Raw genomic sequence first — 27,389 nt, 5'->3', positions numbered from 1 at the left:
AAATTTTTCCCGGGATCGTGATTCTATTGGTCTTTGAAAATTGATTCTTCATTACAAACTAAAGGACGGCATTTTGAAAAAATGATTGACATTAACATTCTTATTTGTTCTTTCACGCTCACTGCGTTAGAATCATCCAATTCCGTGGACGTGACGAACATCCATGTAACTGCTGACAATGAATCAGTCCATTTCATAAACCACATAAAACCGTGGAGAGTAATCGTGAAAAAATGAGTTTGTTTATTAACGAATGATTTATTGTTAAGTGCGGTCTTTTGAAAAAATACACTTTCGTCGGTAGACCACAAAATAGTTAATTTACAGACCCAGTCGTCCGGGTGTTTTGCGGTAGGAAGCGGGAGTTCCTGGTTCTCGGATACCAGGTGTGAGAATTTCTTTTTTTCTCACGGAAGCTTGTTCGCGTTCTAATTGTTCTTGAGCCCGGACCCGCATTTCCTCTTCGGCTTCTTTCATTTGTCCCTCCATTTCGTGAAGGTGTTGAAGAGCTTGTCGCCTCTTGGCGTGACCGCTCCGTCCAGTTTCTTTGACGCTGAAAAACATCGGTCCGAGTTCGGCGAGCCAGTGCCCATCGACGGCGGTAACGCATTGCATGTATTCTTTAGCGGTCATAACGAGCTCGTGGTAAACAACGTAATCGGGTGTGAAGCCCATACCGAAAAGTGCGGAAGTTGGATGAAGATGGCAGGGCATTCCGGTTCGGCAATTGACGTATTCACCGATTCCTTTGAGGCGTGCAGCTTGATGAAAATAAGCGGAGCAAATGCACTTTCTTACGACGTCCCAATCCGTACCGCAACTGACAACTTCCATTTTCTGTTGCTTCAATATCTCTTCCAATTGTTGCCGTACTTCTCGTACTTTTCTCATCGCTTTCGCGTGAATGAAATGTTCGTTGCACCAGGAGCTCGAATATCCGTTCAATTTCCACTGTTTATAAACATTGAGATACGTCAAGTGATCAGATTCAGGAACTTGGAACTTTTCTCTCGCCGAGTCCGAGTCCTCCTCGCGCCCTTTCGGTCTATAAAAGATCGAAGGTACCGAGAGCATCGAAACTATGATGAGAATATCGGCGGTACAACCGAGCTGAGAGGCAACGATCAACATTTGACATTGCGGTGGATCAAGAGGGAATTCAGCCATTTGACGTCCCAGAGCAGTCAGTCTTCCCGTGTGATCGAGGGCTCCCAGGATCCACAATTGGTACAAAGAGTTGAGAATATTATCCTGTGGCGGTGGATCCATAAAATGGAATGCCAATAAATCTTGGACGCCCAAAGATTTCAATAGTAATACGGTGTTTGCTAAATTCGTACGTTGAATTTCCGGCACTCCGGTTAACAAAAGCTCGTCGAGGTACTGCCGTCGCGTGTACAAGCGGTAGCAATGTCCGGGCCCCGTACGACCAGCGCGACCCGATCTTTGGTCCGCGTTCGCACGCGAAACCGGATACACTTGCAGCGCGTCCATACCGATTCGAGGATTGTAAACTTTCAGCTTGCAGTATCCTGAATCCACGACGAAAACGATACCGTCTACCGTCAACGAAGTCTCTGCTATGTTTGTCGCAACAACACATTTTCTAAGACCACCCTCCGAACGCTGAAATATTTTTGCCTGAAGATCCGACGGCAGTTGTGAATAAATCGGCAGTATCGACAATTCCGGAGCGGAATCGATTTCCTCGAGTCTTTCCTTCAGCGACTCACACGTCACTTCGATGTCCTCCTGTCCAGGCATAAACACTAAAACGTCACCGCTACGAGGCTGCAAATGTATCTGCAATACTTGCTTCACCGCAGCATCGACGTAATCCTCCACTGCATTTTTCGAATGTAAGACTTCCACCGGATATGTGCGCCCTGGTATCTCGTAGGTTGCAGCATTTCCGAAAAATGCTGCAAATTTACTCGAATCCATCGTCGCCGAGGTTACGATCAATTTCAAATCGTGACGTCTCGCTACAACCTGTCGAACAAATGGATTCATCATTTACATTGTTATTGAACAATGCAACGAAATTATTTAGCCTCAGTTTTGTGCAGACATTCGGCGTTGGTACTCACCTCTCGAAGTAACCCAAAAAGCACGTCGGTGGAGAGAGATCGCTCGTGAGCTTCGTCCATTATTATAACACTGTAACGATCGAGATCTCCTTCTCGAAGACTCTCACGGAGCAGTATACCGTCAGTCATATACTTTATTACCGTCTGTAAATAAATTCTTTAGTAATAAATGCACTTAAAAGCGAAGAACTTCTTGGGGAAAGAACGAGGCAGGTGGAACTCACTTCTTTGGATGTGCAGTCCTCGAAACGGATAGCATAACCGACTTTATCACCCAGAGCTGTGTCCATTTCATCGGATACCCTCTTGGCGACCGACATTGCAGCGACTCTCCTGGGTTGCGTACACCCGATAATGCCATTTTTGCTGTAACCGTCTTCATGCAAATATTGAGTAAGTTGAGTAGTTTTTCCGCTACCGGTTTCGCCCACGATAATGACAACGCTGTTTTCTCTGATAATGTTGAGCAATTCTTGTCGAACGGCGAAAACGGGGAGACTCCGTCTTTGATGTTGTATCGTGCGTTGTCTCGATTCCCCGCTCGATACTTGTCCAGCTCCAATATGTCGTGCGTACTTTTGTCCAGCTTTGTAATCCGTTTCCGGACCATGTTGTTCTCGATCCTCTTTTTTATTGTCGTGCACTCCCATTATGTTGCCGAGATGAGTGCCAGCCAACTCCCAGTGTTTTTTCTGCGCACGACGACGCTCTTTTTGCTCTCGATATGCTCGGACCAAGGCGGAACCTTTACGCGCAACCAAAGCCATATCCGAACTTGGATCTCGTACCGGTACAACCGGCTCTGGTTGCTTCGTGAAAACAATTCGACCTGAAATTTTGAAGCACGTTTCCTTATTATTTGTTCTTTTTTTTTTTATATCGTTCATTTTACATTGCAATATTCAATTCATCGAACAAACGATTTTTTTTAGAGTTTCATTTAGAAATACCGTCAAGAAACGGTGGAACGACGTTGTGAACGAGGAGATGAACTCGAGCTTCTCCCTCATCGTCCGGATCATCATCGTGTTCCAGTGAGCTCACAACACCCGAAGTCAACATTCGATTTCTTTCCCAAAGTTCGTTGTCCTTGTTGATCTGCCTTTGCTGCGCGGAAACCCGCTTTTCTCGTTTTGCTTCTAGTTCCATTTCCTTTTTTCTCGTATATTCTTCCGAGACATCGGCAAAACGCTGGTTTTCTCCATCGTCTAATGCGTACCATTCGCGATCCAACCTGAAATTATAATTAAATTGAAATTCGAATTTTTCGTTCACAGTTTCGTAGAATAAAAATGATGAAGAAAATTTTCCAACATCTTTCAATTATTTATCAACATTTTTTTTGTGAAGGAAGGTGTAAAACCCATCAAGATATAACCTTCGCTGTTCTTCTTCCCAAAGTGCTTTTTCCTCTCCGTCTATCATAGGTGTAGCACCAGAACCGCCTCTGTGATCTCGATGCCACGGATTGTACTTGTATGACGGAGTAAATTCACTTCTTGCGCTTTCTCTGTAATCTTTGGAACCATAAAGCTTAGGAGTGGGATGATCCCAGCTAGATCTACGTGGCTCTTCGTCATCGTCGTCGTCCCAGTTGCTTCTTGAAGTTGGATCCTAGAAAAAAGGAGGGAGAAAATTTATTATGCAAGATTCAAGGAACGACATATTGTATTATGTATTTTTGAATTTTCAAAGGAAAAGAATATCAAAGTAAAGGGATATTTTTCAAGTTGCACTTAAATTTATAAGTATTGACCAGATAAGTGATCGAAGGTGTGTAAGACGATTGTACAGTTTGAAAGCAGAGCCTTTTTTATTAGAACCCAACGTTTATAAAGTATGAAATAAAAGGAAAATATTTACTCTTGCACGAATTTTAGGAGTTTGAGGTTCGTCTCGAAATCTTGGAGTTCTATCTCGTCTATCTCGACTGTGACTTCTCTCTCGATCTCGTCTCATGCGATCCTGGGCATCGAGTCTCTGTCGTTTGAGACGACTTTCCAATTTTCTTTGAGCTTCGGCATTGACTCCGCCTGTGTAAGTAGGTGTTTCTTCCTCATGTGATCTATATCTACGATCACCTTTGGATTCATGTTTTGATTTTTTCTTTGATTCACTACGGCTACTTCCAGGCTCTTGAGAATTTTCTCGTCTTTTGCGTTCTGCCAATTTGTCTAGACCGAATTGTGACACGCTTGGTTTTTTGAAGGTGTGATCAGACGCTTGTTTACGAATGAACAATCCTCCGGTTTCGGTTCCATCGGATCCTTCTAACCTAAACAAATCTGGAGTTTCTGACATTTTTCTCACTTTTTATCAAGTTCTTTGATGAAATGTTTGTCGTTTGAAGGTCGCACCAATAACACTGTCGTTTCGAACGAAACCGAAAAACATAATTCTGATACTTCACTTTGCGTAAACACTTGACGAAGCGAAGAGTTGTTCACCGTTTATATTCAATGAACAAAAACTTCACTCAATTATTCATTATTATATACAAAGTAACCTCACATATTCTACGTTTGCTTACGTACTGTCAGCATGTTACATGTTGCTGGTCTTTCATCTTATATATATAGCTATAAAACGGAGAATGCTGCGGCGGACACGATTAATTTAGAGATTCTCGTTCATCTGGTGTCATATTTTAGTACTAACAGAACAGCGTGGTGGTTTGCCGGCGCTGAAGTCTGAAGTATCGGCAGTGAGTTTGAAGCGTTTCGTTCTGCCAACCGTTCATCATCAAAGTTGCGGGAACGATTCCATCGACGCCATCTTTAGTTCCTTCATACCCACAATCCCACATCCCAGTTGGTTGCTCAAGTTGGTTACGGGCGCATCGAATTCGATCTAGTTTATTCTCCGCCTGGCTGCTGGTTAGTGCAATTTCTCATTTTCCAGAGGTTAGTAAGGATATTTCTAAAGTGACGGGCTTTTTGTGGAAACTCTCGAGCGGTTTACTGGTGAGAAGTAAAAGTTTACCCAACAGAACTTGGTCAAGCCTGTAAGATTTTTGGTCTTTATTGAAAACCGCTGATATTACAGGTTTGTGCTATGAACTTTATGTACAATAATACGCATGGTTCCCGTCTTTTTGTTCTCGGGCAGTCAGGAGTAAAAAAAATACATAAGACATATAACATTGTCAGTTTGATTTACTAAGAAAATATTCTCCTGTACGTTACGAGTACAAAAGCGGGAGAAAAAACGCACATTTCGAAAAGTTGCATACATCCAGCACTCGTGCGATAAAGCACGCGAGTGTTCCTACGAGCAGCGGGTTTTACGGCAAACGTATTTTCAGATATCTGCTCGTATCCTCATAGTTTACATTCTTTTTTTATTCTCAATAATTATGTACGGCAAAGTTTAAGTGTTTAAATCCTTTTACTGAATTTTTTGTTTCGTCTTTGGCGACCAATTATATTGCGTGCCGGAGATTGAGCTTTTTTTACATTTTTAAATCTGTTTAATCTCATCCCTAAAACTAAATGAAAAAATCGATGTCGCACCGCACGTTTATGAAAAGTATTGAATTGAATTCAGCAAGTGCGCGAATTCGTTCGCAATAATATTTCCATCGAAACAGCACGTTCGGTAACAAAACATGATCTTCGTCGTGTCGTTATGAAAGTGCCGAAAAATTGAAAGCTGCTATAAAAAAAAACGTAGAAAACTTTATTCGTACTTTCTTCGCTCACTAATAATAATGAACATAATTTAAGTATTTTTTTTGCATAAATAATAAACCGTGCGTGGTAACAGCAGCAGATAAAAATGCATGCTTGCTCAAGGTAGTGACACTGTCGCGTAAATGCAGATTACCTTAAGATTAAGAAGAGAGATTACAGAGTACGTTTGCCCCAATGGGTATCAACAAAGTGTCACCTTCGCGCGCACGTATTTCTTTGTATTTTCCAATCGGAGCTTTGATTCTTTGGGTTACGAGGAATCTATATAAACCGGAAGTTCTTCCTGCTGTCGTAGCAACGTTGCTAAAGCGAATTCCAAATTTTCTGGCAAATGGTCGAGCAGCATTCGTGGCATAACAGAAAGTTCCATGAAGTCTTCCGCTTCGGCCCATCGCATTTCGTACTGTCTCTCTTTTTTGCTCACTTTTTTGCTGTCAACGAATCACCAAATTTCCCATTAATCTCTCTCTCTCTCTCTCTCTCACTCCCGTTTAACTCGTCAGTTGCAGTATTTTTCGTACCTTTTGTCCGGCTGTGACGGTTTACATCGAGCCAGATGGAGTATTCGACCGGCATTGTACAATCTGACCTTGGAGTAACGTCTTCTGGTCACGTCTCGTTCGAATACCATTGTTTCCTAGAAAAATAAAATAAAGCCATTCACACGATTCACCACACGCGGAATGTCGTTAAATTCAACAATCTCGTGGCCGTCAGTGACTCTACGTGGACATAAAAAAAATAATTCAAACAATAAAATGTTGCTACAAAATTTATTTTACGTTTAAGGACGTTTGCCGGTGCATTCAAACTCGCGAGTTCATGCAAAATTTATATTAACGGCCATTCGAAAAGCTTCACTTTTAGTTTGACTGATTCGACAAAAAGGCACACTCCAATTTACACTCTGTCCGCACTAATTTTTTCTTCATACTGAAATTTCCTGAATTTATGTTCAACTTTCTTCATCTCGACGGTACATTCACACGAATAAATAAAATGCTAATAAGCAAAATATTGGGCTGTGTTCGGCTCAATAATTGAGCGTTTCTCATCCATGTTATTTTCTCTCAGTGTAGATAGTAAACTATATTTGTCATTACCGCTTGACGCGTCGTTGGTAATTCGGAGAGCAAAGGTAATTGGCCAGGTATGGAGTTGATGGTATTACCATTCCTCCACGTTCTGTTGAGGTCTCGATCAGGTACGCCGAACAGTATGTAACCAAATCCATTCAAAACGACTCTGTACTAGAAGCGAAAGGAGCTCATAAGAATGAGAGATTTCGAGTTGTCTCTAAAGTGACAGATCAACTGTGGAGGGATTTTCAGTCGACAGAAATGGGAAATACAAAATCCTCTGACTTTCTACTCTAAAGCACTGTCTCTGAAAACAATAGCCCGTCATCGGTTCAGCGAATAAGAGCACAGCTCGGACCTCAATGTTTTAAGAATTTTGTGATCTTTATGAAAATTCTAACTTTCAGATGTGCTTTTGGAAATTGAAACGTGCTCTTGGGACGGTCTGCAAGGTCGGAGTCATACTTTTGGTAAACGACAAGCTTGCAGGGTTATGAGAAGCGACGTTCGGAAGTTCTCGATGCTGTCGACACTGAGCCTCATGACCAAGTCATCGCCCAGTCCTACGGTCAGCACAAACTCCTCCGTCACCCTGGCAGCTTCTCTGCTGAGTAAACCAGCTGGAACAAAGTCAAAGTGGAACTTGAGAAGTCCGACTGCGTTTTGACTTTCTGGGCTGCAGTGGATCAACCGTTTGTAAATACCTGGCGTTGAGAAAGCATAAACCTTCAGGTGGGGGTAACGAGGCCTGATAAGCAGCGCCAGTAGCACGGCCAGTCCGGCACCCAAGCTATGTCCTTAAACGAAATTTCCATTTCGTAATCGCGCGCGAGAATAGACAATTGAATTATAAATAATTGGCTTGTCGAATACCTGTCAAAACCAAACTGTAGTGAGGGTACGTAGCAAACGCGTTTTCCAGTATTTTGTATTGCTCCAACTGTTTGAGGAGGACTTTTGCACCGACGATCATACCCTTGTGAGCCTAAAATATGAGAGAGTTTCCGGTAACACGAAGTTTTATAATTACAGATTAACTCAAATGGTGGCATCGTTTTGACGAATCGTGAAGTATTAGCTGCTTACCATGCTATCCGGAGGAAGACCCTCCGGGTGGAAAGACTCGGAAGCGGCTGCTATGTCCGTTATCAAATCCCGCACTGAGAGCGATCCTCTGATCGCGATAACGATCGACGAGGTCTTGTGGTCGGCTATCACACAAAATGGTATCTGCCAACGGATTGAATGGGATTTTGTACTGACGGAATTGACTCATGCTCGGGTGGAAAATGAATCTTCAATCTTTTCCGAATACTTTCGAACCGGGCGTAGTTGAAAAAAGAAGGCAAAAGCCTGACTGCGCCAGGGTCTGGTACTCACTTCGCACAGGTGATTCCTGAAGGAGGCAAAGAGTATGTTTTCCTCGGGAAGTTTCGAGAGATATTTGACCCCGGCCATGCTGCAAAGACAGCAATTGTCGTCCAAAACGTTGGTGCGCTCTCTCCTGAAACAGGCGCAGCACGTCATCCCTCTAGCGAGTCTGAAGCATCCGGTACAGGCGTGCTGGTAGACGACGTACAACCATCCGTACGATGCTATAGCTAACTTCAAGTAATGGTGGGCGCGTTCCAGCGACATCCAATTCGGGGCACCGGCAAAAATGTTTGCGCTGTCTAGGAACAAAAGCGTCATTTTATTTACAACGTGACACGGGGAATTTCGGGGCAATTAACAGCTCGTCGAGTAGAAGAGAATAATACCGATCGTGTATTCAGGACGCTTCAATATGTTGAGGCGCCTTAGCTCAAGCGTTTCGCGCTTCTGACGAACTCGGAGTAAAACGCAGCCGGCCATCACGTCCGAGGGTACCAAGTCCGTGCCTCGGAATAGGGCGCTCAGTAGTCCTGGAAAACAGAGAATAAGGGGGACACTATTTTATTAGGAAATGAACAGGGATTTTCGAAACTTTAGCACAATCGTATTGAGGCAAGGCAACCGGAAGTTTTGAGGTTTTTTCGAGATTTAAGAGCACATCTGGAATCGGCTAATTAAATCACATTTTTTGATATTTTTTATATTCCCCTGATCGCGTTATGTTCACGACGAAATCCGGTAGAAACGGATTTCAGTTTGATTTCTGGACACCCATCGAACTTGGTGTTTTGGTTGGAAGTTCGTCGTTTCTATCAAGAATTTTCAACAGAAATTTTGAAGCACTCGTGACATTAAGTCACGCTCAGCTGGAACTATAAAGTCTGAAGACGATGTTGGTTTGGGTTCGGGTTAAAAAAACAATGTTTTTGGCTCATTTACTTTGGACCTCAACTCCATGTACCTATGTCTCACCAGCAACATGTTGGAACGTATCGTTAGCGCTCTCGTCTCGTCTCATCCACCACAAAAACTTGAATCTTCTCAACCAAATTCTCGAAACCTTGCCGTGCTCGATCGAGTCCTCGAGCACTTTGTCCGGCAAGCCGAGGGAACCGAGGGGGTCGAACACAAGCGCGAGACCCAGAATAGCGAGGCCGATTAATACCCAGTCGAAAAATACCAGTGCCTCCACCACCGTCAGCGTGTAATTCTCGTTTTTGCAATCCACGTGATCGCTTAATACCCACAATGTTCCGAGAATGTTCCATACTATTTCCGGCAGGAGCAGCAATATTCTGAAATTCGAAAATCAAACTCGTCGCAGTCGTGAATATTTCGTTGGGTCGAATATTCGATTTTTCCAAATTCGAAATTCCCGTCCGATTTTTCAGTTTATTTCTTATTCGCAGATCTTTTTTTTCGTAGCGCGAAACAACAAGTTTCCGTCGTTTCTTTCACAATCCACAAAGGTCTTAATCGCTCAATGAACAGTCACGAAAAACGAGTTTATCACATTTCCTACTATCTCGTCTCATTTCAAAGCTTCAGCTCGAACCGTGCTCGCGTTACTGAATTTTGCATAGCCAGCACATATACGAGCACATTCGCACGAGGCAGTTCGCCTGAATTTTTTCATTCTTCCCTTTTATTTTCAATGGCGAGACGTTTCTTTCAAATTTTTAGTCTATTCGACGCGGCGTTGCAGAATTCTAATACGCGTACGAATTTAGAACGAGCCAGTTTTATCGTGTCAAAGTGTTCCGAGCCGCGATCTCGTCGAGCAACGGAACTTTGGTAGTGTGTAATAAAAATGTTGGCTTTTATTCAAAACCGAGAACAAATTGAAGCAACAACATTTTTTTCCTTTGCGAAAGGATAAATAATAAAAAATTCTTCCAACTTCGTTTCCCCGTACTTTTGGATCTCCAGTTTCGTGAAAATCTTTCGAGTTATATATCGCCAATGAAAAATATTCTTCTAAACACACGACAGCAACAATTTCGTTCCTGTTCGTTATTGCGACTCGCAATCACTGCAAAACCGAAGAAAACCTCGGCGCGAAGACTCACTTGATAGTTAGAAGCGGTTGAACGAATCTTCTCGCGTGGGTATCGGTAATCGATCCTCTCGCACTGTGATTTACGATGACGAATACAAGAATGGTCACAACGCCAAGGATAACCATTTCACCGGCGAGGAACACCCTCACGAGTTCGCCTCCTGTCCGACATTTCCACGTCTCGTCGTAGAACCTCAAGCATGAAATCCCCACAAGAACGAGCCTAGTGAAAAGCAAAGTGATCGGTTTCCAGTTCGTTTCGTTACTCCGAGCGTTCGTTCGACAAAATAAAAAATTTCAAAGTTACCAGAGAACTCTTATGAAAATCTCGAAGAGGCCTGGGTAGACTAGATCGTCGGAGGCTGCTAGCCATTTCCTTCCGAACAGTTGAAGCGCTGGCATTTTTCTGGTGGAATGAATGATTGAAAAAATGGATGAATTTCTTGAAAAATACTCGACGTATGTTCGTCCGTAATCGAATGAAAAATTTCGCAAAATATCGAAGCACTCGAGAGGATTATTGCGATTGATCTAACTCGAAATCTCTCATACGTGGGAAAAAAACTTGTTCATTGTTGTTCGAGGCGTTCGTATTGCAAAACACGGAAATTCCAACTTCGGCACGCTCGTTCACTTGGACGCGCTAATGAATTTAATAAGCCTGCTGTAAGATTTCTCGTTTACATGTGCATGTGCAGCATACGCGCATATTATTTCTACAGAGAGCGTCGTTTTGACTCTTCAAAATTTTCATTCTACCAACAGGCGGAATAAATATTTGAGATAGTAATGGAGTTTCATTCTGGAGAATAATTATCGCACACATTACGCCATTCGCGTTTTGTCTCAAGTGAAAAATATAGTCGAATAATTATCACGAAATCTGCATCGTTTTACGGCCTCTGCGGGGGAGGTCAAAGTTTCGAAAAAATTCGATGAATTTGCTCCTTTTGGGTGCTTCCACTTTCTCGTTTTCCTCTGAGATTTTTCAAAGTGTGAATTTCGAGCGTTCGTCTCCTACCAGACGTTTCCGTTGGGGCAAGATAAAAGCTCTCTCATCAGCAGAGACGGCACTTGCACAGTCAGTTGCGTGCGTCTCTTACCGTTGACGACAAGGCTTTTTTACGGGCTCGCGTTTTTCTCGCTTTTTTCTTCAATCAGCGTCTCGTTTGCGCGAAGGATCGTTCATACTCGACTATATGGGCTTGTATTTCTTTCCAGAGAGTCCTCGCACTCTGAGCTCTTTATAGTATCGCAATAAGCGCAATTTATAGACTGAATGAAACTGGAGTTTGTCAAGTGGGAATTATCAGCTTCAGATATTTCGGCTCGGCAGTAAAGTTGTCCTGGCCAATCGGCGCGTGTGTAGCGACGTAAAAAGTATTTTGACATTTCTAGTTTTATTTTCACGAAAATATGTAACGACTCGAGGGGGAAAAAACTTTTGCGTGCCGGCCATTGGCGCGCACGCACCTGGAAATCGTTGAATCAAATTCGATTGAGTAATCCCAAGAATCGTTTAGGAGGCCGCGCGGCCCCTTAAATTTTCCTCGTCGCAGTAAGAACGAAGTTTAAATTCTGGCCTTTGGCTCCGAGGCTCTCGTGACTCGAGGAAAAATCGTGTCCGAACTCCGGTGAACGTCGGCTCTCTCCTTGAATCGAAAAGCTCGAAAAAAATTCTTGAAGGAAAGCATGAATTGAAGTACCAACGAAAAAACGGTCTTGAGAATACGCATGAGAATTTTCGTTTCGTTACGAGGGAAAAATACTCTTTACACGCCGTTTAGAAACACGCGGACACAGCGGTACTCGTGGAATCGTATTTCGGGGCAAAATGTAAAACTGTACAAATTCACCGTTCGGAAGAATCGGCCAGCGAAGCATTTTTCTCGCTGTATACGTACGAGTCGCGCGTGTGTAGGCCTGACGCGATGCATCGAGTATGTCGTAAGGCAACGGACAGCAATTTACTAGAGACTTGAGTAAAGAGTTGAACTGGAACGGGGCCGGATTCTCCGTGTATTTTTTCCTTTTCTCGAGCGCCGCGGTGTGCGCGATACTTCGCAAAACTCATTCTCCGCATTATACCTTCGAGTAGCCCGGGGCACCCAATATTCTTAATGAAATACAGCCGAGGGGGGCAAAGAGAGAGCGCGTCCGAGAGAGGGGGCGAGGAGAGCGAGAGAGATGACAAAAAGTCCTGTGAAAAATGAAACTGCTTCGAAGAGGTGAGAACGTGGCTCCGATCATCGCGAAGAGAACTCCCGGAGTACTACAACCGCAAAAAGGGACACTTGCACGAGCTCTGTACTAGTAATTTGAAGCTTGGTACATTGAAGACGTGAAAAAGCGGGCTCGAGTGGGAGCTCGAGAAACGAGTGTTGCTCCTCGAATCGCAGGCGCGATAGGACGCGTCGATGGGGTTTGAATTCAGGGCATTTTGTGGTGTCGAATCGTGAGAAAAGTGCCATCGATTTGCCCTCATAGATTCCCTCCAAATTCGGAAATAACGAAAATAAGGCATTCGTCAATTTTTTATTTCACGAATCATTGGCGTGGACTAAAAAACTACGAATCGCGAATTAGGCAGGTAACAGAAGAGGAGAATTACTGGAATTATTGGAGAGTTTTTTCACCTCGTGTCGTTGGACTCGAACGTTGCGAGCTTGGGCATCATCCACTATTTGCATCATAAATATTTGTAAACGTATAATTACAAAGGAAAAACTGCGTTTGTCGTGTTGATAATTTAGTAACGATTGAGACGAGGATATTTGTTCTCTTCTGCATACAGGAGTGATATAACGAGCGAGCAGGTGGGCTCACAGGCCTGAGAAATAAAGCTGGAATTGTCCTTCGGGTATCGCGAAATACGTGATAATAAAAGAGGTAAAAAAGTAAATGACTCTTGTAGTGGACTGTGCGGAGAAAGTAGCTGGAGACTGCCAGAGAGAGGGAAAGTTCCTCGGGAGTTGCTGCGAGAGTCCTACGCGCGTTTCTACCACACACACGCGCACACATATTACGTTGGTGGCCGCGAGAGATAGTGAGATTCAAGGATATTGCGTCATTGCGATGAAAAATTGGAGTCAAGTCGCCCGTCGAATCGTCCGATTTTGAGGAAAGATCAACTTTTTCCTTGGTCTCTTGGTTTTCCTCGCAGTCGTGGTTCGCTCGAAGTCTAGCGTCCGCTGGAGAGCGTAATCGAAGGTGGGGAAGACGAATGAGAGGAGAAGATTATAAAAAGAGAAAATGCGGTGAGGCTCGGTGATCTATCGAACGCTGTGTCGTACGCTCAATCGTTCTCGATACGCTCTGTTCGTGCTGTAATTGCCAACGTAATTGTAGTGCCGTGTATTTATATAGATATCGAGGGAGCCTGCGTGCATGCATTTTATACTGAATTCGAACTATATCGACGGAAAAATGATTGCGCGCTGCGAGATCAAACCGACGAGGCTGCCCAACGCGTTTTTTCTTCCTCGATTCGCTCATCGCTTCCTCCCTTGCAAATTGACGTGCAGTCGCGCACCGTCAATAATAAAAACAATGATCTGTTATTCACGGACCGACTAGTTCGCGTTTCTTTTCATTTTCTTTTTATATTTTTCCACTCGCAGGCATCTTTTTTTATTTTCCCCATTCGCATGCTAATATTTTAGAGACGTAGATGCAGCTTTTTGTATTTAAACATCACTGATCGCGGTCCACTTTTTATATTCCTGTTTTCACACCTCTTCCTCGTCCCCGATATTGATGAGCCTCTCCGGAGTGTATTTCAGGCGAACACTTTTGTCTTTTCTTTGACTTTAATTAGAGAACGTTCCAGCCCGGTTTCGCATGTGTTCCGAAATTCGTGGAGTTCGTTTTACAAGAAACTTTATTTCTTTAATGTACTCACAGTTTCGTGACGAATCCATATGATCTCGTTGAAGGATGAAATTGTCACGAAATTACACGTTCTTCGATAAACGTTGGTGAAAAATTTGCAGTGAATTTGTGATTTTACTGGTCCTCGATATTGTTCGGAGTATTTTGGACAATTCACAAAGCGAAGAATAACGCAAACATTCTGTCAACGAAGCTTCACACTAGCCCGAGTGAGAATGCGATAGTACAAAAATGAATGCACGGAATTGTTCCCTTTATTTGAAACCCATTCGAGCTCGCGGTGACGATTCATTTAGATGAAAAATTAGTGAAAAAACGTGCTTCCGAAAAACGGGAAAGAGAGACGAGCAACGGTAACGAGAAAAAAGTAATAGCGTTGGAAACTCGTTCTTTCGAATGTCGAAGCTCGTGCGTTGGTTCCTCGAGAACACACGAGAGCCCGGCTCATACTCGAGTGAACGGTGTAACGAAATTACATTGAATTTTGTTTCGTTTGAGCGTGAAGGAGCAAGGAAGAGAGAGAGAGAGAGAGAGAAAAGAGGAAGGGGAGAAAGAGAACGAGATTCTTAGGGAGGTAGACAGGTAGGACAGCGCGAATGGCGACCACGGGCGATGATGAGCCACCGATTGAGCCGGCATTCTGCCCGCGGAGCTTTGACTGCTCGCTGTGTATGCACATGCATCGGTGCACTTTGCTTATCCATAGACGCGGGAGCGCCTGTTCCTTCTTTCTTCTACTCTTTCTCCTTCTTGTTGCGCGCTCCATTCGTGCATATTCTCACATCGGATACAGTGTAACACCTCGCATTACAGTGCTTCAGGATTGCGCGGCTTTTCCTGGAAGGCGAATGACTCGGATCGATTATTCCAGACACAACGACGGTTTAATGATCGATAAATATTCTCCGCCCAAGGAAAAATGCAGTTCGATCGTTGAGAGCGAAGCGCAAGATTGTCGTTTTGTTTTTATTTTTTCGTAAAATTTCATTGTTGAGGTACATCATGCCCGAAGGATCGTATTTTATGGTCGATTTTTACTTCCTATTTTAAAATATAGTCACTTTCAATTAATCTCACAGTTATTTATTCGAAATTGTAAAAACATTTTTTCAGCTTAGCTTTTGCGGCGAATGAAATTACAAGTCATTTATTCATCGGGGATCCATCACTGACCGAATATAGTTTTTTATGTTAAAAATCGCTTTAAGGAGTTTCGGTACAGGCGATACAATGTTGCCATGCTAATCCATGCTAGAAAAATTTAAAAATTCAAAAAGTTCAGAATTTTATACAAATTTGGTGAACATATTCTTTAGTGCCAAATTTGACAACACAAATTTTTTAAGATTTTTCTTCTACACAGTTATCGAGTAATTGATCACTAAAGTTCACGGGTATAAGTAAAGCGTTTCCATATATATATAGGTATACATTCCGGGCATAAGAAATCTGCTTTAATGCGTAATTACTCGATAACTAAGTAGAAGAAAATTTTGAAAAAATTTGTGTTTTCATACTTGATGTTGAAGAACATTATCACCAAATTTCATCAATTTCTTAATATTTAGACTTCTGTACCGAAACTCCTTAAAGAGCGCAAAGGGATGAAGAAAAAAGGGTTAATTATTAAAAGTCAGAAGGCTGTGACAGGAATGGGCCAAGCCAAGAAGAAACCAAATGCCGAAATAAGCAAATGTGAGATCATACGAGTGCTCATTACCAATTTCGTTCAATCTTTAAGGTAACTCCTGTACTGCATGCTAGTCAAATGAGTGCTAAATTTTCAAAACGCTTTTAGACCAATTTTATCGTACCGATTAAATTTACTGTTAATAGATATGCATTCAAGAATATTTTATTAACGTGAAAAAATATTAAAAGTGATAGTTTTACAAAGCTATCAACTGATAAATGCAAATTTCCATGACAACACATTTTCACAGCTATTTTTCAAAGATTCATCTGTATTTTTTAACCAATTTTATTGCACCAAGTCTCATTTCGTGCCTTAGCTGATCCTCTACGAATTCACCACGTAGATTTTTTCTTTAAATTCATTCCTTCAGAAATTATAAATAAAAAAGTTTCTTCGCTTAATGAACAATTAGCTGCAACAGTGAAACGATTAAGTTTAAAAAAAAACTACATAGTGAATTCGTAGAAAATCATTTAAGGAATAAAATGAGACTTGTTGCAATAAAATCAGTCCGAAAACGCAGACAATTCTTTGAAAAATACCAGTGAAAATGTGTCATCGTGGAAAATTGCGTTTATCAGTTGATTGTTTTGTAAAACTATAGTTTTTCATATTTTTACATGTTAATAAAATATGCTGTAATACAAATCCATTCTAGAAGCGTTTTGAAAATTTAGCACTCATTTGACTAGCATGCAGTACAGTAGTTACCTTAACGTAATATATCTTTATTACTAGTAAGACAATCGTCTCAAAATTTTGTCCCAAACCTTTGTTATATACTTCATTGTTATCGTGTACTTTTTCATAAACTTCGTAAGAAGCGTTCATTCGTACTATGGAAAGATAAACCATTTTTTACGCATAGTCTCTATAATCGTGTGTATTTTTCTTCATATTTAAACACGTTCATCTCAATAACCAATAAGGCGGACCCTTTAAAACTTGATACGCTTGTCAGTCGACTACCCATTTAAACTCTGTGTAAATTTCAAGACTTTCTTAAGAAAATCCTTCCGTCCATGAGCTACCTTAAGAAGAATCTGGGCTGTATTAAAACTACGGCAAGCTGGACGTCGTGGCTCTTGACTTGCTCAGTTTTGTCCACAATTCTGTAATTGTGTTCGGCCACATAACAGATTCAATTGAACTCGGGACTTGAGATATTTCAATGAACTCAAACCTCAAAAGGTATGCACAGTTCCGGAGCAGCAGCAGTGTTCCGAGAGTCAAAGAGCCGAACCTGTCGTTCAATAAAACAACTTCCATGCCATAAGCAGTAAATGAATATTAATTCTTTGAATTTGTGTTTGTACAGCCTGCCATTTCAGGGACAGAGAGAACGAGTGAATGAGAAAAATTTCAAAGATGGAGATTCTACTTCTGAGATTATCTGACACACGATAAAATATTTACAGATCGCATTTTGAATTCTCGTCTCAACAAAATCCATCCCGAAATATGACCGACTCACCAATGTTCTTCGTCGCACTTACAAGTGCGCACGAGTTACGTGTCGAAATGATGTCGATCACTCGGAAATTCAGAGTCGAGTTATCCAAATTTCCACTGTATGAAGAGAGAAAGAATACTTTTCATCGCTAGATGCAGCACCGCTTGGTATTCTTTCTGTCCTTGTTTCGCCGGAGCTACGGAGCGAGACATCCCCGCGACTGGTCACTATACTCGTTCACCTTGCTCGGCGCAAGACCCTCCACAAGTTTCACGCTCTTGTTGGATTGGTTATCGTTGACTTTCCCCACGCTCGTGCGATCGAGAGAAGATTCGTTAGATATTTCCGCTTGGTGCATCGTCGCGTTCGTTTGAGAATTCATTTCGATTAATCCCATGAGCTCGCTCTCGATCGCACGGTGAGATTTTTTCTCTCCGAGAAATTTCGATCGGCACGAACCTTTTAAAAATTCTCAACACGTTCGTTCAGTTTGCAAATAAATGAAAAATGGTTCTTCCCATTTCATTTTTTTTACATCAGTCACTGTTGTACCAGCGAAAATGTTCGCGAGCCACAGTCGCAATGGCGCAGTTGTTTTCGAGTCCTCCTTTTACTAGAAGCTGCAAAAATGTGTTGGAGCGTAGGTGCCGCGATGACCGACCGTTTTCAAGCTTATCGAAACTTTGTTGAAACGTCATTTCGTTGTTAACTCGGTTATGTAGAAATTCGGTAAATACGAATCGACTTCCGGGACGTTTAAATTGAAAAAAGTCTCTGGATTCGAAGCTTTTCCCACTTGAATTTGTTCTTTCGGCGTGAGAAATTTTTTAGTGGTGTGCCAAGCGCAGTGGCTCGTTTGACAAGTTCTAAATCAAACTTGTATATAAAAATATCCAGAAAAACCAAAGAGAACGAGAGTTTCTTTCTTAGCAACCGTCGGAGACAGTTTTGAAGGTGCGAATACCGCGAATAGCTCGCGATCAGTCATGAGTAGCGTACCAACGGATGGTATTTCAGAGGGATCGACAATTCAAGAAGCGTCCAGGTCGCTCGAGGAGTGGTGCAGAGGTCCCAACAGTGATTCAACCGCGAGTAGCAATAAGCCGTCACAACGCGATCGTTCACCGAAACTGAGTTCCAAAGGAGCGAGTTATCGTTGCCGTTGAGAGTCCTATTACGAGGTAGCTCAAAGAAATCTGCGGTGATCGCTCCGGGGACGATGAAAAAATTCCGACCCTGGGAGTGCTTTCGCGCCTCGTTTACTCTGTCAGTCCAACTCCTTAATTGAGAACATTTCAATCAAAGTTCAAGCTAAGTGCGGAGCCCTGACCGCATCGGCGACAAAACTTTTCGAGATCTACATCGAGTCCAATTTGAAAAGACGAGACACACCGGTTGTCACAATGATTTATTCGATCCTGGAATCCTCTGGATGAATACAAAAGCGCGATCAGCCAGCACGCACCGTTTTTTCACCCCGGAGTGAACCACTGTGGATGGTCGAAGGGGGTAGGCGATGCAACGTGCGAGATAGGCTCCGAGGAAGAAAGGGAGAGCGGGGTGGCTGACGGTGGTCTTGCCAAAGGAGCAAAGAGAGAGAGAGAGAGAGAGAGCGAGAGAAAGGGACGAAGGGAAAGATTGGCGCGCACACACCCGTTGGCTCGAGCGCGAGGGGTGGTTTAGCTAAGGTGGCACGACGACGTCGTTCTCTCGTCCTGGTCGTCTTCGCTCTGTGTTTCTCGGTGGTAATGGTACTCGGCACTATACACAGGGGCGAGACCAATATGTGTATATTCGCATGTATAGATATATATGATCTCGATGTACAAACAAATATACGTATATCCGTTGAAGCGTGGAGTGTATAGATATATTTTAAGGAGGAGTAAGAGGCTAGGAGGTGGTGGTGGTGGTCGCGCGGCTATGGCTCTCCTCGGGTTGGCGGTGGTAGCCAGCCGAGCTAAGACGCGTAATGACGCCCTGAATCAATATGTGAGGCACTGAGATATGCATACGAACTAAGACAAGCGGGGTCGGGTAAGCGAGCGAGCGAGACGGACAGATCGAGTGCCGAGCGCGCGGGAGAGGAGGATTGAGGAGGAGTTGCTCTCCCTGGCGTCGACGGAGACGAAGACGGCGACGACGACGCCGGGGTGGAAGGGGCCGAGGGTTTCGGAAAGGAAGAGCGTGGGGCAAAAGGAGGCGAGAAATTAAAGACGAGGCAGGCACAAAAATAACGACCCGCGAGCGCACCGTCGTCCTCCTCCGACTCCTTTTCCACCACTTTCTTCTTCGGCTTCTTCTTCTTCTTCTTCTGGTTTCCATCCAGACCCTAGGGTTGCTCTCACTCCCGGTGAAGACAGGACCGACGACTCGGCGTCCGCACCAAACCACCCCTCCTCAGGCGCTCCAGCCCTCTTATTTCAACCCCTGCAGCTCTCCGTCGCTCTTGCTTCTTCTAATTTTTTTAGCCTCCGACTCCCTCGTGCTTTTCTCCTTCGAATCTTTCGCACGTTTCCTCTCTCTCTCTCTCGCCTTAATACGTTATCCGTCTTCCCTTTTCTCTCTCTCTCTCTCTCTCTCACTGTTTTGTCGGACCAACATCTCCACGCACTTTAGTTGTCGCGTTCTTTCGCCCTTATGACACCCACGTACGTATGCACACATAAGTACGGGATACTCTACGTCGAATCGGTGTAAACTGTATTCTGGTGCGATCCCTCGTCGTCGCGTCCTCACTCGATCTTCCGGATCTTGTTATAATCGAGCCAAAAGAGAGCTCGAGCTTCTTACAGTTTTTCTATCGGAAACTTTAGCCACGTGGGAGGATAGTAACCACGTGAATGGAATGACGAAAATCAAAATCTCGGTAATCCGTAGTGCTCGCACTCCACCCTCTTTTCAGTTGGAAAAAACCTTTTTATTCAAAAATAACCAAAACAAGAATATGATAAATTTAACAAAAGTCGTAGAAAAGTTTCACTGCTGCTGCAAAATACTACCTATTTTTTCTATTCGAAGCATAATCGCGATTTGATCGGAGCAACTTTTCGTGCTTATCTAATGGTCCGGCGTCAGCGCGAAGAGCTTCGTGTGTGAAAAATTTGAACATGGCTTAACCCCGGCCTCCGATCCTTCGGTCCGCTCCTCTTTCTTTTCATTTTTTCATCTCCATCGCCTCGCATTTCGCCACATTACTCGATTCCTTCCTCCGTTCTACACATTTGCACTTTTTTCTGTCGTTTTTCTTCTTATTCCGAATATTTCGTGGCCCTCGTTGAGGATGTCGGGGCGAGTATGTCGCCTGCGGACGAGATGAGACGTCGGCGAATAGAAGAGGGCCGTAATCTCCTACACGCCATAAAACCCGCGGGCAAAAACGCGAGAGAGGTCACATCCGATTTCGCATCCTCCCTCTTCCCTTCGTACGTCTCGGTCTCCTCCCACTGCGCTTTCTCTTAGAGTATTGAATCATTCTACTTCCTCGTTTCTGGCATCCCCTCAACCAAAATAAGTGTATCGCGTGTGTGCATAAAATGAAAAACGACGCACGGGGATGTTTCGTAGCTCATCTGCAAATGGCGACGCTCCTCATTTCGTAACTCCCTCGTAAAAGTTGAGTAAACTTGGGCACTTGACGATAATCGCACCGAATGAAATAACTCGCAGAGGCAGATGCGATTTTCCGTGATCATTATAAACCTCATAGAAATGGACTTTTCCTAAAACTCCATAAAACATTCGCTTTCGGATTATTTTCACACGTCTCTCCATATTTGCGGCGAGGTAAGAAACACACAGACTCGCGCGAACACACGCAGAGAGGCCGGGTGCTCGCAGGGCAGGAAGGCAGAGCAGTCTTGCACGAGGAAATCAATCGTACGTCAATTTGTTAGGGCAAATTCGTTCAGGTGACATCCTGGGCCACCGTTGCGCCACGTGTACCGGTTCACACATGCACGCGACAATTTACGCACATATCGAAAGCTCGACAGGATGGCGGGATGGCTTAAGGCCATCGGCAATGTCAATCGAAGTGCAAAACTGTATTTCTCACGCCCTTCTGTTCCCAGGCGCTATAAATATTTGGCTATATAAGTATGCACATGCAGGCACGTGTATGCTTAAAATATGGACATTTGTGCAGATATAAACTCCTGGCTCGAGCTCTCTTTCCTATGTTTTGTAACATGCGGAGTATGAATCCTCTTGTAGTGTGTGTATTGCAACAATACAGGACACTATAAACGTCGATACGTCGTAGAATCGGTATTTTATGATAATACGAGGGAACCTCTGAGTTCCCGTACCTCCTCCATTGATTGTACACCACCGAGAGAAGAGTATATTTGCATTTACATGGGCAGGTCGCAAAATCGGCGAGGCCACAAGGCACCCGCAAACAATCTCGCTCTCTCCGTCTCTCTGGGCGAGAGAGAAACGTGCTTTCTTTTTATCCGTCTATTTTTTCCCTCGGCTAAAATCTTTGCTGCCGATATTGCCCGATTCTTCAAACAGTACGATCCTCGCGATTTTTCCTCGTTCTTAGAGCTCTCTCTCTCACTCTTTTTATTTTCTTTCTACATTCTTCTTACTCTTACTCTCATTCTCCTTAAGATCGACTCCACTTCCTCTCTTCTAGACCTTTTCGAATTTCTGGCAATCGCGAGTCACACTTCCGCTTCCGGTCTCCCGCATTTGCATTCCCCTCCAATATGACAACAAGGATCATAATGATTGAACGAATAAATGCAAAACAAAACTGATGAGCCAGAACCAAGGGAGCTGAGATTATTATGATTAGAAACAAGCTCGTTTCATTTCGTGTAAACATTTAACTATTTTCGTACCACAATGCACAATCGAATATTCGAATTCAACTTATCTTGCTCTAGCAATTACCAAAATTCCTTTTGAGGAATGAAAATTCATGAATATTTCGAACGCCCCATATTTTATTGTTTTCATTCGAGTTTAAGAACGCGCGTGGGTGCACACGTAGATTGAACGACGGATACACCGGCTTGATGCGAATGAAAATAGTTCCTTGATATTGTGATCAATAAAGTTTAGTCTATACTCATATATGCCGGTAGTTATCACCGGCTTCTAATTATCGTAAGTTCCTCGTACATAGTTACAGTACATAAGATAGCTCGTAGAAATCTTCTCCTCCCCTCAGCCGTTCCTTGCCTCGTTTTGTCCCCTCAGCCCGAGTGCTATCTCCGTCATCGTTGAGGCCCTGCTGCACCGGGACTATGAGGAAGGAGAGAGAAAGTTAAAGCTCTCGCGCAGTTGCGCAGAAAGAGACGGAGAGAGAGAGAGACGAGAGACGAGAGTGAAATCTTGCGGGTCAAACTCGACGATTCCCGTAGATGTTCCAGGGTATAAAATTTACATCTCGTTATCGCGGTTCATCCTAATGTGGTGGCCAGCGGACCACGAGAACTGGCTCGGTCTTTCGCACGTGTATGGCGGAGCAGTGCGTTGAGTTTTGATGATTCACAATAGACTGAATTTCAATAATTACAATATGAAAAAGATCAGCCGCGTCAAAACGCTTTGATGAAAAAGTGCGACCATTTTTTAAACATCATTTTCTCCACATTTTTATATTTTTAACCGTTATTTTTGGAATCTATTATTTTGGTTATACGCATTCGAAGACATGATGAAAATTAGGGGCTCCCCTCGCCTTCGCTCAACTCTGTTCCAGCCGCGAACTACGAGGACAGGAATGGGTGGAAATCTCAGTCACGATAAATAATATGAACAACCGTAACACGTAGTCGTGCGTGTACGAAACGAGAATATAATGAAATCCCCTATAAAAAAAGCATTGTAAGAGTTGACCCCTCGATCAATTTAGCTGCACACGATTCTCGCTTTTTTCTTCTCGTCCGCATACACCACATGAATGATAGAGCGAGAACGGCGGAAGTAGGGGAAAATTGATCAGGCTCTGATGTGGATCGTGGGCGAGACACGCGCGCTTCTGAGATTGGTGACCTCTTGACGTATGCTCATGTGTTTAGAGTATCGACTTCGTTGGTGTGTCTAGAAGTGTGAATCATGCTTCTCGGCTACTGCGATTAACTTGTCAAAGAACAGGCGTTCATCGTCTTTAAAATAGATCGTTGAGCAGTTGATTCTCCGAAGGGTAATGAGTTCATAAAATCCTTCGACGATCAATGGTATACTCGAAGATCTTAGCGAGGATGAAGGATGAAAGAGAGCGACGATGGAATTAGGCATATGAGAGAAAATCTTAAAGCGTCGATGCTTTCTGAGCGGGGAGGCATTTGAGCTCGGTGTTCTGCATGTGCCGTTAATTAATCTTAGGAGTTGCTTGGGGGTTGAGTCGTAGGTGGAGCAGGGGAGAGACTGCGAGAGAAAGACAAAGAGAAAGTGCGAAGGGACGGAGAATTGAGCCCGTGGCAATCGATACGAAAAGTCTAAAGTGTCTCGCGTGTGTGGCGAGCTCGTCACGAGAGAAAGTGAGAGAGAGACGGAGGAACGGTGTGGTTCTTCGACTAAGCGAGGCGAGGGAGAGAGGGCAAGTTGACGGTGGCGTGTGGAATCGAGGGGCTGGTGGGTGAGTTTGTGCTTCGGGGTCGTTCGAAGGGGGACGACGGTGGCGGGCAAGCAAGCAGGCACGAGGGAAGGTGTTCCCCGCGTTACACAGGCGTTGCTCGTGCTGGCTATGCGCGAAGGAGGAAAAGGACGATTCTCTACGTGTATAGGTGGACAAGCGGCAGTAGAGTCGGCAACCAGCTGAGAAGAAACAGAAGTAAAGTAGAAAGAAAGAAGCCGAGAATGGGGAGATGAGAAGTTGGAGATTTGTGGGAAAGAAGAGGAAGAGGAAGAAGAAGAAGAAGAAGAAGAAAGAAGAGGAAGAGAGGAGGCGGGGGGGTGGTTGCTGCGCTCGGTGGCCAAGACGTCGAGGGAGGGTGCGGAGGTTCTCATTAAGCAGCCCGGGCACCGCGCGCGCTCTGGGGGTTTCAAATAAGAAGAGCCTCTGATCTCTTTTTCTCTCTCTCTCTCTCTCTCTCTACTTCTCTTTCTTTCTTTCTTTCTTGCTCCGTTCGACGCAGGCATATTCCCAGAAGAAGGTAAGAAAAGGAGAAGAAACCCGTAAGACTAAGACAGCCGGGGTAAAGAGATGAGGCAGAGGGAAAGAAAGAACGGGATGGCATACGCGAAGGCGAGCAAGGAAGAAGACGCGCTTCGCCTCATCGTTGCACGAAGCCTGCTCTCTCGAGGCGCACAAGTCGAACAGAGATGGACGAACGCTCATTCGAGGATGTACAAGTGAGATGGATGTATATGAACGCTGAGGGAGCGAGAAAAGAGATTATGAGGGTGAACGAGATGGGTGGAGGAATTATCAGGGCTCTCCCGAGCTGTGTGCGGATGTCTATCGTCCTTTCTCTCTTTCTTTCTCGCCCTTCGCTCGATCCTCTCAACCGGGAGGATAGCCTCTTCTTCCCTTTTTACCTCTCACCGCGCCACCCGGTGGCAATATGGCCGCCACTGATGAGTGATTCTCGTAACCCTTACCGCGCTCTAGCTCTCTTTTCTTATACGTATCCTCCCGTTCAACTGTATACCCAGCTCGCTTAGTATTTCTCATTTGTTACCAAAGACGCGTGTCGTGTCAATACCGTTCTGTTTTACTTCAATTATTCTGCACTCGTGTGTCGCGCTTCTCGGAACTTTGCTCTTTTTCATAGCCTTTTTTGTATCGAAGCCGTTGAGGGATGGATGACCTCATCAGCGATCCGAAGCATCGCTTGGCCCGTTAATATCTTTAGAATAAATTAGACCATGGCCGAGGAAACTCGTTGGACTCGTACTCGAAGACGCTCGTTCATGTGGAATTATAGAAAGTTGCATCTCCGATCCCCCCTCGAATCAGAAAACATTGATGTCGCGCGAGTGGTTTGAATTTCGCAATACATTTTATAGCAGCCCACTCGAGGAAAAGCGAGCGCTGAAAAGAGCTTGGGAGACGAAAATTTATCAGAGGCAAAGCGAAAATTGCAGGAGATGGAGGAACTGCTGGGTAAGGGATGAATTAGACGATTCTGAGATGAGTAAAATCGCGAAAGAGTATACGACGGGAGGCTCTCGTAGTTTCCCGTATATCTGAGATTCCCCGTTGAGTGATCCACGCTCTTTCCTTTTTTATCATTCGCCTTGAAAAGGGATGTGCTTTCTTGGAGCCCTTGGATTCAAGGGTTGCGCGAGAGAGCGAGCGCGGGCTGCGGGCCTCATTGTCTCAGGCGGTTTTCGCGTGCGTGAGTCGGTAGTTGCGCCGAGAATCGTGTGGACTGTGCAAAAGGGGCTGCTTTTTCCAACCGCACCGACGGAGTTTCCTACGCGTATTAGTGAGGGCGTACGCGAATGTGCATATTCCGCGTGGTCGGAAGACGCGAAGACTCCTGCCAAGGATGAGTCTTCACTTGCACGAGGAAGATGAAAAAAGAGAAAGACTGAGGTACGCAACGGGGAGGAGTGGGCGAGCAAAGAAGAGAGTCAAGACGAAATAAAAGTTGTCAAAAAACGAGACGGAGAATCGCGGACGACACGCACGAATGTTGGCCAAGAGGAAGCGGAGCTAAGACGAACACTGCTCGGATGAACGGGGATGGCTATACAGTACGAGTTGGCTGGCGAGCTTACAACGAGAGAAAGAGGGGTAGCCGTGTCGTCCGGAGGGTCGGAAGGAGGGTGCAAACGCGGAGGGGAATGCAAATTAGAAACGCTTGGGCAGAAAGCAGAGAAGGGTGAGCTAAAGAGCAGGAAGACGTGATGGCGAGAGAGAGAGAGAGAGAGAGAGAGAGAACGAGAAACGAAGCGCGGCTGGGTATATAAGAGGGCGGTGGTGAACGTCGTTGGGTGGACGGGTGGCCAGCCGAGGGTGGCTGCTGCTTCGCATGAGACCGGAATGGGGCTGAGACGAAGGCGCGCAGAGCATGAGAAAGAGATAAGGACAGAGAGACAGAGAAAAGCGAGTATGCTGCTCGACCAAGAAGTCCCATCCGTTATTACGTAATGGTAAATGTGTGTTGGTGAGTTAGCCCGTGGTGACTTTGTGTACAGGAGGTTGCGCGATAGTTGCATATGGCAAAGGAGACCATCACCAGCACCAGAATACCACCAACTTCTGACCGTTTGAATATACATGTACACTCTTATGTGTATGTATATATACTTGGAAGACGAATATACCATGTAAGGGAAACAACATCTGAATAGATGACTTTGAAATAAGAGCTTATACTCGGGTCCTCGAGGCTGAAACGATTCCGCGGATCGTCAAGATATTATTCCGAGACGATTCGTTTGTTGTCACGATTGTGATATAAAGCTGCCCGAATTTTTGATAATTTGTGTCCGAAAATGTGCAGAGCCGCATCTCTCTTTGTTGGCAACTAAACTACTTTGGCGCTCGACGAATTTTCGATATGCTTCAGCGTCTTAACGTCACGCCGCATGCGAGCTTAGTACACATTTTTACGTACGTAGGTAAGTGTTGTAGGAGAGGATTTAGCGTGTGCCGGAAAAGGCCGGGGCTTGGGCGTCGTATCTACTCGGCTAGATGTACGAAGCGGCGGTGTGCAGCGCGGTGATCCGGGTAGTAGTCGAGTTCCACAGCTATGCGTGGCCCTTCGTCTTGAAGACGATGTGTGGGTGCGTATCGATTCTCGGCTGGCCAAGCAGCCGGGTCTCTCTTGCGCTACTTCGCTTCGTCTCTCTCTTCTCCTTGCTCCTTATGTACAACCTATAGTAATTATTGTGTGCCCGGTCCGGAGAGTACAGAAACCCTCTCTCGGCGTCCCGCAGCGAGAAACGCTCTCACAAACCCACCCTAGGCCACCGCACCGTCGATGCTCCCCATACACACCTAACAACCATCCGCTTGGTCCTTTCTCGCTTGCCTCAATCCTCCCGACAACCCCCCGGCCATCCCACGGCCCCTCTCTTCCGCTTCTATCCGCTACGTGGCCTAACTCTTACTTCTCCTCCTCCTCCTCTTCATTCTGCCTCTC

At 44.5% G+C, this 27,389-nt stretch overlaps 2 protein-coding genes across 5 annotated transcripts in view; both read right to left on the bottom strand.

Moving 5' to 3' along the window:
• Nucleotides 1–238: 238 nt before the first annotated feature.
• On the bottom strand, nt 239–4,676 carry l(1)G0007 (ATP-dependent RNA helicase l(1)G0007). Its single transcript, XM_043416257.1, has 6 exons — nt 3,954–4,676; nt 3,469–3,704; nt 3,041–3,324; nt 2,315–2,919; nt 2,091–2,234; nt 239–1,992 (listed from the first exon to the last, which is right to left on the bottom strand). The coding sequence occupies exons 1-6, from the start codon at nt 4,389–4,391 to the stop codon at nt 322–324; spliced, it is 3,378 nt and encodes a 1,125-aa protein (XP_043272192.1). The 5' UTR covers nt 4,392–4,676; the 3' UTR covers nt 239–321.
• Nucleotides 4,677–5,082: 406 nt separating this feature from the next.
• LOC122409273 (diacylglycerol lipase-beta-like) overlaps nt 5,083–27,389 on the bottom strand; it is a 135,223-nt gene continuing 112,916 nt past the window's right edge. For 3 of the 4 annotated variants that reach the window (XM_043416686.1, XM_043416688.1, XM_043416689.1), the window contains 12 exons: nt 10,602–10,700; nt 10,305–10,517; nt 9,208–9,530; nt 8,622–8,765; nt 8,242–8,534; nt 7,948–8,091; nt 7,735–7,846; nt 7,566–7,658; nt 7,327–7,481; nt 6,886–7,032; nt 6,304–6,419; nt 5,083–6,213 (listed from right to left, as the gene is read on the bottom strand). In XM_043416686.1, the coding sequence (XP_043272621.1) occupies nt 6,033–6,213; nt 6,304–6,419; nt 6,886–7,032; nt 7,327–7,481; nt 7,566–7,658; nt 7,735–7,846; nt 7,948–8,091; nt 8,242–8,534; nt 8,622–8,765; nt 9,208–9,530; nt 10,305–10,517; nt 10,602–10,700 (2,020 nt within the window). In that variant the 3' untranslated portion in view covers nt 5,083–6,032. Of the gene's footprint in view, nt 6,214–6,303; nt 6,420–6,885; nt 7,033–7,326; nt 7,482–7,565; nt 7,659–7,734; nt 7,847–7,947; nt 8,092–8,241; nt 8,535–8,621; nt 8,766–9,207; nt 9,531–10,304; nt 10,518–10,601; nt 10,701–14,195; nt 14,817–27,389 lie in introns of those variants that run through there. The other variant, XM_043416690.1, reaches the window with a different exon arrangement.

This window comes from Venturia canescens, chromosome 4 (assembly GCF_019457755.1).
Source record: "Venturia canescens isolate UGA chromosome 4, ASM1945775v1, whole genome shotgun sequence".
NCBI lineage: Eukaryota > Metazoa > Arthropoda > Insecta > Hymenoptera > Ichneumonidae > Venturia > Venturia canescens.
Note: the sequence above shows the minus strand (reverse complement) of the source record. Positions and strands in the feature narration are given on the sequence as shown.